Source organism: Alexandromys fortis, unplaced genomic scaffold (assembly GCF_014885135.2).
Source record: "Alexandromys fortis isolate MF-2015 unplaced genomic scaffold, M_Fortis_MF-2015_v1.1 scaffold_152, whole genome shotgun sequence".
NCBI lineage: Eukaryota > Metazoa > Chordata > Mammalia > Rodentia > Cricetidae > Alexandromys > Alexandromys fortis.
Window position 1 is genome coordinate 4,213,825 of NW_026068045.1, and position 13,866 is coordinate 4,227,690.

Genomic DNA, 13,866 nt, shown 5'->3' on the forward strand with positions numbered 1-13,866 from the left:
CTTTGTGAATCATCCTCTGGTCATGTGTTGGTCAGCATCTGGCCTCAGGTGCTGAACTGATGACTCTTTCCCTCTAGGGACGTGGACAAGGGCAGTCTCGACTAAACCCAACCTTACTGTCAGAAGCACTGGCAGGCACAGGAAGCTGACACGCTTCACTGATGTTGATTCCATGCCCATGTGCTTCTCAGAGCAGAATGGGGCCAATTAAAGACTCTGTTTCATCTTCCTCATTCTATTCTTTCCCCTCTAAGTAGAAAGAATCTTCTCAGGAGCCTTCACAATTGCTTTTTCCTGGTAAGGAAGCTCAAGGAAAATAACTTTAAACATCACCTGTGCTGTTTCCAGCCAGGCCCCTGACTGAAAGAAGGCAGAAGGGTTAGGGAAGCACAAGGCCTGCATATGCACTGAGAGCATGTCTCCAGTGGGGGACTGCTACTACATCACTCAGCTCAGAGGCTCAGCACGGAAATCTCTGATGTGGAGTCATAAGCTAGGGAGCCTATTGAGAAAAACAGTGTTCCCCTGTATGGGAACGGATATTAATAATACTCTTTTCCAAATTCGGGTAAGTACTTGTACAAAGAATGACATAGAACTGTAAGTAACAACTATATAACTACATCTGAGATTTTTTCCTTTGCTGAAGCTCTCTGTTCCTCAGTTTTACCCTGAATCATATACACATGTTCCTGGCAGTGCAGGGCCTCACAAAGGACCACAGAGTTATGATCTGTAAGTCAATTTTTATGTATACATGTGATTTTTATTTGATAATTCATGTTTTCTTCAAGAGGAGATTAATTTAATCATTGTAAATATTAAAGAGTACTACAAGGATACCTCTCTGAGGGTAAGGAGACAAAAGCTGAAGGGCCTGAGGGTCACTCTGAATTCACACTGTCTCATGAGAGCTCAGCACTGCTGTGTCAGTGGTAAGAGGAAAGAACCCATGATGCAGGGCACACAGGTCAACTCCGGAAACTCTCAGGCTCACACATCGTAGAGAAATTGCTTAATGAGGCTATTGTCTGTCATTATGTGAGGCAGGTGCTTTTAAATATTTCCTTTGTTAAGGAAAATGACTTAAACCCAGGGAGTAGAAATAACCAGCTGAGACTTGCCAGAGAAGGATATAGGATTATAAACGAGGTTTCTTCTGACTTTTTCCTTCTTCTAGCATAGTAAGAAATTTTATAAGAAATGCAATGATGGGGATAGTTATGTCTACATTCTACAAAATGACAAACAGCTCAAACTGACGTTTTTCTATCCCCAGTAAAGATGAAGAACAGAATGTAACAGTATAGTCAAAGAGGAAATAAAAAAATTTCAAAACAAGTTAGAAGATTCATCTATTTCCCCGACTGCCAGTAGTTACTGAACTTGTACAGGAAGGAAGGGCTTCTGAGTCACAAAACTTCACAAGCAATGTGTGCAGAACAGGCCATACCCTTCTTTGTTTCAGATAGCTATGTTTGATTGGCATTTTGTTTAGTAAATTGTTGCTCTAAAGATATCCTTGAATACCTGAATGTAACACACTGACCTGTCAGGTAATGAACTACTTATGACAACTTGTAAATCTGATTTTTGGTGGTCATTTTTTATGGTCTTCTCATGTATTGAATATAATTTGGATAGAGTAAGTTTGATGACCACAAAATGAATGTTAGCAGTCCGAAAATTTGAAGTGAAGCACAATGAAGAATTGTGTATATTGGCTTTGACTTCTTTGAGGGTAGGTAGAATCTAAAGACAGAATAATATGGAAGGTTTGATATTATATTACCTTAGTTGTTCTATCACCAGAAAAGACTTGGGAGTTGGATATTAGGGTAAAAACCTTATAGATCAAATAAATGGCTGAGTAGAGACAAGTTGACCTCCTCTGCACACTTCCTAGACCCTAGTGGACAGAAAAAAAGGCTAAAAATCTCCAGTCTCTTCCTACTCCCTTTATACTGTACTCCTAGGTCTCTTTGGCTAATTTTGTCAACTGGTTGCTGGTTCTGCCCCCTGACTCAAGGTAAACTTTATTACCACAGTCTTGGAGTGTCAGAGTGTGATCAAATATCCTGCAACATTCACCCCTTTTTATCCTAATAAAAAGGAGAGATTTTGTCTCTTAACCCATAAAACCATATACAATAAAAACAATTATTAGGTAAGAATTACATTTACCATATCCATAACTTTACATTTGGCAAATGAAGAGAAAATACTCTATTATTTATCCTATCTCGATGAATCCAAAGTTTTATACATAGCCCTCTTCTATCATAGCTTGTATTTTTAGATTTGTTGTTGCTGGGCCCTATCATTTCCTTGGAGATCCTAGGTTACTGTCAGGAATGAGCAGAGTTCACTGTAGAAAATATCAACATTGTAAAGGTCATAGGCAGCAGATCTTTAACAGGGAAAGAACTGCAATTCTTAAATATACCCAGGCTACAAAAACTTAGTTCCTAATTCCTGCTTTAGTCTAAAGTCGGAAATGATGTACAGGAAGATAGATGGAGATTATTTCTAGAATAGTGAGTATTGTATATGACCATTGATATCATGACAGAGATTACATATATCTATATATATGCATATATACACACTTAAAATCTTATAAAATTTGAGATAATATTTACATCTTCATAAAAGTGTTAAAGAATCAAATGAAAACTAAAAGATAACGAAATTATAATGGCAATTAAAATATTTTTGTTCTTATTTGTCCCATACTTTGTGGCTCTTCTAACATGAAACTAAGGTTTTGGATTTTCCTTTAACAAATATGTGTGGGTTTTGAGAAGGAGAGAGTCATGCTCCAACTCCTAAGCCAGTTTCAATTTTTAATTGAATTGGGACCACAAAAGGAGCGTTTGCCTTTTAGATATGTAGAGAGCATACAATTGGGAAGACCTATGGAATTCTACCCTGTTGAAATTGTGCAACAAAATTCATAGGGGGATTAGGTTGTTACTGTGGCACATATTGCTGACAGGAAAGGGAAAAGCCAGGCTGTCCGAAAAGAGGAGTTGGGGATACGTGCATGAGTGGAGAGAGAAAGGGATGTGATGTTCCATGTCTCTGTCTATCTTCTCTGAGATGATCATCCCCTAACACTGTCATGTAATGTCTTTCAGATCCTGAGCCTTCAGCACGATGTCTTACCAAGAGCAGCAGTGCAAGCAGCCCTGCCAGCCTCCTCCTGTGTGCCCACCCACAAAGTGCCCTGAGCCTTGTCCTCCTCCACAGTGCCCAGAGCCTTGTCCTTTTGCAGTTTCCTGAGCCATGCTCCCCTCATCCATACCAGCAAAAATGCCCTCCAGTCCAACCTCCTTCACCCTGCCAGCGTAAGAGCCCATGCAAGAGCAAGTGAGTGTTTCAGCAGTCACTAGGACTAAGAGAAGAGGAGGAAATCTGTCTTCCATACTTCCACAGAAGTACTTCCATCCTCACTTCAAAGCCTGCCATGGATGCAGAAGAATCTTGTCTACCCTTCATTCTCCACGTGTCTGTGATGACCATTGACAGGAAAGGCATTTCTTTGAGGTTGCTCTGCTTTTTCTGTCAAGGGGCTACTGAGAAGGATCCTTTCTCACAGGTGCAATGTCCCAGATTCTCGGAGTTTTGAGCAGTAGTTTTCCAGCCTCTCAGAGGATGTTTTCAAAACTATCAGTCACCTTGGTTGAGATATGGCTCCTTTGGCTTCATTTTCTGAATAAAGTTCACTCTGGTTGATAGTGCTCATGAGTTCCTTTTTCCTAAAACTCACTCTATGACCTTCCTGATATGCTCATGGTTTTTTTTTTAATTTCTTTATTCTTCAAGTTATTCTTCTGTGATCAGCTTTTGACTGAATTTTGGGTCACAACAAAGATTACTTAGTGCTTGTTTGCTTGAGAGACACACAATTTCATTTTGTGAAACTCAAACTCTCTTTTGACATGCTATCTTAAGAAAGTTATGCTATTTTTCGATATGGAAGTGCCACATTTTCTCCCTACACCTCCTCAGTTTTCTCTCTTTTCCCTTCATCTGATGTAATAGTTACACTCCTACATTAACCTAATCTTGTTACGTTTTCTCTCTTTTCCCCTTCATCTGATGTAATAGTTACACTCCTACATTAACCTAATCTTGTTACGTTTTCTCTCTTTTCCCCTTCATCTGATGTAATAGTTACACTCCTACATTAACCTAATCTTGTTACGTTTTCTCTCTTTTCCCCTTCATCTGATGTAATAGTTACACTCCTACATTAACCTAATCTTGTTACGTTTTCTCTCTTTTCCCCTTCATCTGATGTAATAGTTACACTCCTACATTAACCTAATCTTGTTACGTTTTCTCTCTTTTCCCCTTCATCTGATGTAATAGTTACACTCCTACATTAACCTAATCTTGTTACGTTTTCTCTCTTTTCCCCTTCATCTGATGTAATAGTTACACTCCTACATTAACCTAATCTTGTTACGTTTTCTCTCTTTTCCCCTTCATCTGATGTAATAGTTACACTCCTACATTAACCTAATCTTGTTACGTTTTCTCTCTTTTCCCCTTCATCTGATGTAATAGTTACACTCCTACATTAACCTAATCTTGTTACGTTTTCTCTCTTTTCCCCTTCATCTGATGTAATAGTTACACTCCTACATTAACCTAATCTTGTTACGTTTTCTCTCTTTTCCCCTTCATCTGATGTAATAGTTACACTCCTACATTAACCTAATCTTGTTACGTTTTCTCTCTTTTCCCCTTCATCTGATGTAATAGTTACACTCCTACATTAACCTAATCTTGTTACGTTTTCTCTCTTTTCCCCTTCATCTGATGTAATAGTTACACTCCTACATTAACCTACTCTTGTTACGTTTTCTCTCTTTTCCCCTTCATCTGATGTAATAGTTACACTCCTACATTAACCTAATCTTGTTACGTTTTCTCTCTTTTCCCCTTCATCTGATGTAATAGTTACACTCCTACATTAACCTACTCTTGTTACGTTTTCCTTCTTCAGCACCTGAAATATCCAACCACCCTTGTGTTTAAGAGTGTATTTATGTTTCTTAACTTGATGACATGGAGTTTCGTTCTCTTGCCTGAAGACCAAATGATATCACTGTTCTTTATGACTGATTATTGCTCCAGGATACATAAGCGCCACATTTTCTTAACCCCTTAGTTTATTTGTGAGCAGCTGTGCTGACTTACTTACCTTGCACGTTAGAAATAGTTTTGAAATGCAGATGGATATGCAGGCATCTCTATTTTATTTCTTTTCATAAGAACCCAGGTGATACTTATGAATCATATGATTGTTCTGCTTTAGTGTTATTTCTTTGGAAGAAAACCGACACTGATTTCCATATTTGACAGATTAATCTGCTTTCTCACACTCTAGGAGTTTGTCTTCTCTTTCCTCCACTTCTGTGCTAGGACTTATTACTTTTATTGTTCTCATTCTTACATGACTAGAATGGTCTCCTGGTGCAGATTTGATTTTCAGTTCTCTGATGGTTAAAATTGTTGAACATTTTCTTGTTAATGCTACTTGAGAAAACTCCTAAGTATGCTAAAGTCTTATCTTTGGTCATAATTAAACTAATGCATGCCATTTGATTGGCACAATCTGAAGCACCTAATTAGTACTAAGTAAGTGATAGGTTTAGAAGCTGCTGATCCCCATCATTTCCACTACATTCACTTCCATCTGCAACATCCCCATCATCTTCACCAGTACCACAACCATTATCACAACCACTACAAACTATGACACCAGCTAGCCCTGCCTACCTCCACTATTACTTCACCCTCTCTACTATTACCCCACTGAGAGCACCATATCCATGTCCATCACCATTTCCATGACCATTATGTTATCTCCACCTTCACCAACGCCATCAAAAATACTAAGTAAAATATTGGTAACTGTAGAAATGTGTGGGAAAGGGTTTCCGGTCTAGGAATGTTAGTCCTGCATTAAACCTCCTGCTGTTTGTTATTACTTCTTTCATTTGTTAGTGTAGATCTTGACTTTTTCCAGGGACATTTTTCTGATGGTTTAGATTATATTAAAGCATTAAATTAAATAAGAATCAGAAAATATTAGAATTTTGTGTTCATACCTGCCATTTGACTCATAGAACCTATAGAAAATTAGGATAAAAATATGTATGTTGAACTCAGGGTCATCTGACCTTAAAAGATCACAAAACTATGGAAATGAAATGTTTAGCTCAACAGTAGATGGCATCTAGAAAGGACCATTGTGTTAGTATCCATGTCTGTGAACACATGTTGTCCATGTCTCTGGTCTTGAAGATTCACACTTGAGAAAGTGCGCTGTGTACCTTATTCATTTGTGGCTGCTCCTCATGGAGCTTCTGGGGAAGAAATGCCCCTTTGGTGTCTCAGCCTGGATTGAGATTCAGCTGCTCTGACTCTGGTGCCAGTGATGTCAGAATTAGTACCTACTATTTTGAAAATAGAGTAATTAGCACATATCATTGTAAAAGTAAAGGATTTCATCATGATATTTAAATATATGCAGATGGACCATATTCACCTTCATCCGCTGCATTCAACATATGAGAGTAAGCATGTGATTCTTGTCATTGGAGACATGTTTGTGTCCTTTAATAGCATGCATTCTCTAAAACATTATATTTATTAATTCTTTCATAATTTTATATAGTGCATTTCAATGATCTTCATTCAGTGGGGTACCAAAAACTGTCCTTATCTACTCACTGTGCCTTTCCTTCTATTCCCACCTAAATTTGATTTTGATTCTATTTGCTTCTTTGTACCCCATCATTTCCAGTTTGTGTAGCCAACTACTCTAGATAGTGGGGTCTATCCTGGAGTGTGGTAACATAGCAAGGCTCACATCATTAAAAAATCACACTCCTTCTCTTACAAGCTATCAACTGCTAATAGCTCAACAGCTAGTGGTGGAATTATGTACTTTCCTTCTCATGTAGGCTGAGCTTTCATCTGGTGTAAGGTTTTACATGACTTGTGCATACTTTGTCAATAGTTATGAGTTCAAACATTGAATGGCCCAGTTATATGAAGAAAAGAGTTTCTACCTCTAGTTCTGATGCTCTTTCTGCCAATTCCTTTGTGAGGGTAATGCTGAACACACACAGTCTCATTCTATACACCGTAGATCAATTGAGGGTCTCTGCGTTATAATCTACTGCAATGAGAAGCTTATCAGATAAGGTTTGAGAGATATATCAATACGAGTATAGCAATAAATCATTTGAAATGACTGGTTTGATTTTTTTCATTTAGGAGAATTATAATATTAACTGGATTATCCTCCAGGGCCTATGTCCTATCTAACGGTAGATTCTCACCCCTTTACCAGTGCTGGGTGTTTAGCCCATCTCATTGGGAAGGACCTTAAGTCCAAAAAAGGAAGTGGTTGGGTTGCTCCCATCCAGTTGTGCCACTGTCACACCAGTGGGCATATCCTGTCAAGCCAGCCATTTTTATACCTTGCAGTGTTCAGTACTGACTGAGGCTAGGGAATTCTTTTCTCCTTCAGCAGTGTACACAGCATTTTCTATATCATGTGGGCTGGCCAGTAGAAATGAAATGTCCAGGTGAGCACCTCCTAGATTTCTCCAAGTTTTCTGACTTAAGCTTTGATGTCTATAGAAATAGACATTCTGGAGGGTAGACAAGTTACAGGCAATAGTCTGTAAGCTAGTAGAGATTGCCTATTGTAACCCACTGACCAACAACTAAAAAAGTTAAGGTATTACTGTTACTGAAGCTTGCATTTGACAGTATAAGGTATCTACTTGTGGTATTGTACCCCTCCAGTTGTAAGGTAACTCCATTAACATATTTCTTCATAAGTATATATCTTAGTAAGTTTTTAGAGTAGTAGATTTAAATATGGCTTTTTTTTTTCGAGACAGGGTTTCTCTGTAGCTTTGGAGCCTGTCCTTGTAGACAAAACTGGCCTCAAAGTCACAGAGATCCGCCTACCTCTGCCTCCCAAGTGCTGGGATCAAAGGCGTGCGCCACTGTTAATCATCCTTCTCTATATGCCCTGATCTACCCTGCCCTCCTGTGTCTCATCACATAGTATGTCTTCCGTTTGCATTACTCCCCTTTAACACTTTACAGTCATTCTTTTTTTTAATATTTATTTATTCACTTATTATGTATACAATATTCTGTCTGCATGTATGTCTGCAGGCCAGAAGAGGGCACCAGACCTCATTACAGATGGTTGTGAGCCACCATGTGGTTGCCAGGAATTGAACTCAGGACCTTTGGAAGAGCAGGCAATGCTCTTAACCACTGAGCCANGGTTAGGGAAGCACAAGGCCTGCATATGCACTGAGAGCATGTCTCCAGTGGGGGACTGCTACTACATCACTCAGCTCAGAGGCTCAGCACGGAAATCTCTGATGTGGAGTCATAAGCTAGGGAGCCTATTGAGAAAAACAGTGTTCCCCTGTATGGGAACGGATATTAATAATACTCTTTTCCAAATTCGGGTAAGTACTTGTACAAAGAATGACATAGAACTGTAAGTAACAACTATATAACTACATCTGAGATTTTTTCCTTAACTGAAGCTCTCTGTTCCTCAGTTTTACCCTGAATCATATACACATGTTCCTGGCAGTGCAGGGCCTCACAAAGGACCACAGAGTTATGATCTGTAAGTCAATTTTTATGTATACATGTGATTTTTATTTGATAATTCATGTTTTCTTCAAGAGGCGATTAATTTAATCATTGTAAATATTAAAGAGTACTACAAAGATACCTCTCTGAGGGTAAGGAGACAAAAGCTGAAGGGCCTGAGGGTCACTCTGAATTCACACTGTCTCATGAGAGCTCAGCACTGCTGTGTCAGTGGTAAGAGGAAAGAACCCATGATGCAGGGCACACAGGTCAACTCCGGAAACTCTCAGGCTCACACGTCGTAGAGAAATTGCTTAATGAGGCTATTGTCTGTCATTATGTGAGGCAGGTGCTTTTAAATATTTCCTTTGTTAAGGAAAATGACTTAAACCCAGGGAGTAGAAATAACCAGCTGAGACTTGCCAGAGAAGGATATAGGATTATAAACGAGGTTTCTTCTGACTTTTTCCTTCTTCTAGCATAGTAAGAAATTTTATAAGAAATGCAATGATGGGGATAGTTATGTCTACATTCTACAAAATGACAAACAGCTCAAACTGACGTTTTTTTAATCCCCAGTAAAGATGAAGAACAGAATGTAACAGTATAGTCAAAGAGGAAATAAAAAAATTTCAAAACAAGTTAGAAGATTCATCTATTTCCCCGACTGCCAGTAGTTACTGAACTTGTACAGGAAGGAAGGGCTTCTGAGTCACAAAACTTCACAAGCAATGTGTGCAGAACAGGCCATACCCTTCTTTGTTTCAGATAGCTATGTTTGATTGGCATTTTGTTTAGTAAATTGTTGCTCTAAAGATATCCTTGAATACCTGAATGTAACACACTGACCTGTCAGGTAATGAACTACTTATGACAACTTGTAAATCTGATTTTTGGTGGTCATTTTTTATGGTCTTCTCATGTATTGAATATAATTTGGATAGAGTAAGTTTGATGACCACAAAATGAATGTTAGCAGTCCGAAAATTTGAAGTGAAGCACAATGAAGAATTGTGTATATTGGCTTTGACTTCTTTGAGGGTAGGTAGAATCTAAAGACAGAATAATATGGAAGGTTTGATATTATATTACCTTAGTTGTTCTATCACCAGAAAAGACTTGGGAGTTGGATATTAGGGTAAAAACCTTATAGATCAAATAAATGGCTGAGTAGAGACAAGTTGACCTCCTCTGCACACTTCCTAGACCCTAATGGACAAAAAAAAAGGCTAAAAATCTCCAGTCTCTTCCTACTCCCTTTCTACTGGACTCCTAGGTCTCTTTGGCTAATTTTGTCAACTGGTTGCTGATTCTGCCCCCTGACTCAAGGTAAACTTTATTACCACAGTCTTGGAGTGTCAGAGTGTGATCAAATATCCTGCAACATTCACCCCTTTTTATCCTAATAAAAAGGAGAGATTTTGTCTCTTAACCCATAAAACCATATACAATAAAAACAATTATTAGGTAAGAATTACATTTACCATATCCATAACTTTACATTTGGCAAATGAAGAGAAAATACTCTATTATTTATCCTATCTCGATGAATCCAAAGTTTTATACATAGCCCTCTTCTATCATAGCTTGTATTTTTAGATTTGTTGTTGCTGGGCCCTATCATTTCCTTGGAGATCCTAGGTTACTGTCAGGAATGAGCAGAGTTCACTGTAGAAAATATCAACATTGTAAAGGTCATAGGCAGCAGATCTTTAACAGGGAAAGAACTGCAATTCTTAAATATACCCAGGCTACAAAAACTTAGTTCCTAATTCCTGCTTTAGTCTAAAGTCGGAAATGATGTACAGGAAGATAGATGGAGATTATTTCTAGAATAGTGAGTATTGTATATGACCATTGATATCATGACAGAGATTACATATATCTATATATATGCATATATACACACTTAAAATCTTATAAAATTTGAGATAATATTTACATCTTCATAAAAGTGTTAAAGAATCAAATGAAAACTAAAAGATAACGAAATTATAATGGCAATTAAAATATTTTTGTTCTTATTTGTCCCATACTTTGTGGCTCTTCTAACATGAAACTAAGGTTTTGGATTTTCCTTTAACAAATATGTGTGGGTTTTGAGAAGGAGAGAGTCATGCTCCAACTCCTAAGCCAGTTTCAATTTTTAATTGAATTGGGACCACAAAAGGAGCGTTTGCCTTTTAGATATGTAGAGAGCATACAATTGGGAAGACCTATGGAATTCTACCCTGTTGAAATTGTGCAACAAAATTCATAGGGGGATTAGGTTGTTACTGTGGCACATATTGCTGACAGGAAAGGGAAAAGCCAGGCTGTCCTAAAACAGGAGTTGGGGATACGTGCATGAGTGGAGAGAGAAAGGGATGTGATGTTCCATGTCTCTGTCTATCTTCTCTGAGATGATCATCCCCTAACACTGTCATGTAATGTCTTTCAGATCCTGAGCCTTCAGCACGATGTCTTACCAAGAGCAGCAGTGCAAGCAGCCCTGCCAGCCTCCTCCTGTGTGCCCACCCACAAAGTGCCCTGAGCCTTGTCCTCCTCCAAAGTGCCCAGAGCCTTGTCCTCCTCCAAAGTGCCCAGAGCCTTGCCCCCCTCAGCCATGCCAGCAGAAATGCCCTCCTGTGCAACCTCCTTCACCCTGCCAGCAGAAGTGCCCACCCAAGAGCAAGTGAGTGCTTCAGCAGTCACCAGGACCAAGAGAAGAGGAGGAAATCTGTCTCCCATACTTCCACAGAAACATTTCCATCTCAGTTCAAAGCCTGCCATGGATGCAAGAGAATCTTGTCCACCCTTAACACTCCATGTGTCTGTGATGACCCCTGATAGGGAGGGCATTCTCCAGAGACTGTTCTTCTGCTAGAAGGGGAGGCTGAGAATGGTCCTTCCTCACTGGTTCAGTGTCCCAGATGCTAAGTGATGAGCACCATCTTCCAATCCTGTGCACTCAGAGGATGTTTCCAGAACTCTCAGTCTCCTTGTTTGTGTTGCTGTCACTGTGGCTTCATTTCCTGAATAAAGTACATTCTGGTTGATACTACTCATGTGACTTTTTTTTCTAAAATTTACTCCATGACCTTCCTGATATGCTCCTACTCCTTTACTTTTATTCTTTGATTCCCAGGTTATTTTTATATCAGTTTTGGCTGAATTTTGGATCATAACAAAGGATACTTAGTGTCTGTCTGCTTGCTTATGAGACACAATTTCATTTTGCACAACTATGATTTTTCTTTTAGCATGAGATATCTTAAGAAGATTATTTTATACTCAGATATGAGTGTGTCCTTTATTACACATCTTCTCCCTAAACTGCCACGTATTTCCCCCTTACATTCTCCTTCATCTGATGTAATAGTTACACATCTACATCAACCCACCCTTGTTACATTTTCATACTTCATATTTGAAACATCAGTGCCAGCTTTGTATTTAAGATTGGATTTAGTTCTCTTAACATGATGACATACAGTTTCATTTATTTACCTGCTGAGTACATGATATCATTGTTCCTTATGATTCATTTTAGTGGGATATTTTCTTATCTCATTCATTCACTGTTGAGCCATGAGACCGATTATTTAACTTTCATTATTAGGTGTAGTTCTGAAACATAGATGGATATATAGGCATCTCTAATATATACTATAATTGACTTTTTTTTTCATATGAACCCATGTAACGCTGGCGAATCATATGATAGTCCTACTTTAGTGTTGTTTCTTTGGAGGGTTTTCATATTTGATGGGTTATTCTACTCTATCACAGTCTGACAGTTTATATTCTTTTCCTCCACTCCTCTGCCAGGACATGTTATTATTTTGATTGCACTCAATCTTACATGGGTTGAATGGTCTTTTGGTATAGGTTTAGTTTTCAGTTCTCTACTGGCTAGAGAGTTGAACATTTTCCTGTTACTATTACTTGTAGGAACTCCTTAAGTATGCTACCATCTTGTCATAACTGAACTAATGCATACTATTTGAGTGGCATAATCAGAGGCACATAATTATTACTAATTAAGTGAGTGATAGGTTTAGAGCTGCTCATCCACATCATTTCCACTGCACTCACTTCATCCCCACTTCCATCTGCAACATCCCCATCATCAGTACCAGTACCAGAATCATTATCACAACTCCTACAAGCTACAACATCAGCTGGCACTGCCTACCTCTGCTATAATTGCCACCCTCTCTATGATTACCCCACTAAGAACATCATATTCATGTTCATCACTATTTCCATAATCAATATCACAATATCTCCAGTACTACAACATCATCAAAAAACCAAGCAAAATATTGTTAAATGTAGAAATGTGTGGGAAAAGGATTCCAGGAAAGGAATGAGCGGCCTGCATGGAACCTCCTGTTATATGTTAATATAGATTTTAATTTTTTTCATGAACTTTTTTCTAATGGCATAGATTATATTACATTAAAATATTAAATTAACTGAAGAGCTTGAAAATATTAGAATTTCATGTTCAAGCCTGTCATATGACTCATAAAAATCCTTAAATGTTAGGATAAAATATGCAAGCTGTATTCAGGGTCATCTACATTAAAAGATCACAAAACTACAAGAGTCAAATATAATAATAATAGATGATGTCTAGAAAGGATCAATGTGTGTGCATTCATGTGTGTGCACACATGTGTTTCATGTCTCTGGCCTTGAAGGTTCACACTTAAGAATGTGTGTTCTGCACCCTGTTCATATGTAGGCTGTTCCTCATGGAAATTCTGTGGAAGGAACTCCCCTTTGGTGTCTCAGCCAGGAATGAAATTTGGCTGCTCTGAATCTGGTACCAGTGCTGTCATAATTAGTAGATGCAATTTTGAAAATAGTGTAATTAACATATATATTGTAAAAAGTGAATGGTTTCGTCATTTCATTAAATATTTAAATATATGCACATAGAGTGTATTCACCTTCATCCATTGCATCAGCAGAGGAGAGCAAACACATGATACCGTTCTTTGCAGACTTGCTTGTGTCTTTCAATATGATGCCTTCTTCAAATATCAACTTTATTAATTCTTTGAAAAGTTTATCCAATACATTTCAACGATCCTCACTCAGAGGCTTAGCAACATTTGTCATCCATCCACTGTGCCTCTCCTTCTACTCCCACCCACATTTGCACCCAACTTTGATTTATTTTTTATTTGCTTTTTACTGCCATCATTTCCATTTTGTGTA

At 38.3% G+C, this 13,866-nt stretch overlaps 3 protein-coding genes across 15 annotated transcripts in view; all 3 read left to right on the top strand.

Moving 5' to 3' along the window:
* The window catches only part of LOC126516080 (small proline-rich protein 2D-like), a 78,947-nt gene that overhangs the window by 48,916 nt on the left and 16,165 nt on the right, over nt 1-13,866 (top strand). The gene's annotated exons all lie outside the window — the stretch shown is intronic.
* The window catches only part of LOC126516081 (small proline-rich protein 2D-like), a 20,876-nt gene continuing 7,425 nt past the window's right edge, over nt 416-13,866 (top strand). The window contains exons 1-3 of one of the 6 annotated variants that reach the window (XM_050166247.1): nt 416-568; nt 650-735; nt 3,141-3,259. In XM_050166247.1, the coding sequence (XP_050022204.1) occupies nt 416-568; nt 650-735; nt 3,141-3,147 (246 nt within the window). In that variant the 3' untranslated portion in view covers nt 3,148-3,259. Of the gene's footprint in view, nt 569-649; nt 736-3,140; nt 3,260-8,416; nt 8,523-8,603; nt 8,690-13,866 lie in introns of those variants that run through there. The other 5 variants (XM_050166252.1, XM_050166251.1, XM_050166250.1 and 2 more) reach the window with 5 other exon arrangements.
* Nucleotides 463-11,545, top strand: LOC126516083 (small proline-rich protein 2E). Of its 5 annotated transcripts, none has more exons than XM_050166257.1 (3): nt 549-568; nt 650-735; nt 11,096-11,545. In XM_050166257.1, the coding sequence occupies exon 3, from the start codon at nt 11,115-11,117 to the stop codon at nt 11,331-11,333; it is 219 nt and encodes a 72-aa protein (XP_050022214.1). In that variant the 5' UTR covers nt 549-568; nt 650-735; nt 11,096-11,114; the 3' UTR covers nt 11,334-11,545. The 5 variants fall into 5 exon arrangements, with proteins under 5 accessions (XP_050022216.1, XP_050022214.1, XP_050022212.1 ...); XM_050166255.1 differs by lacking the exon at nt 650-735 and adding an exon at nt 8,604-8,689; XM_050166254.1 differs by lacking the exons at nt 549-568; nt 650-735 and adding exons at nt 8,503-8,522; nt 8,604-8,689.

What these genes read in the sequence shown, in the direction of transcription:
- LOC126516083 (XM_050166259.1), top strand. Translation starts at nt 11,115, where the DNA reads ATGTCTTACCAAGAGCAGCAGTGCAAGCAGCCCTGCCAGCCTCCTCCT.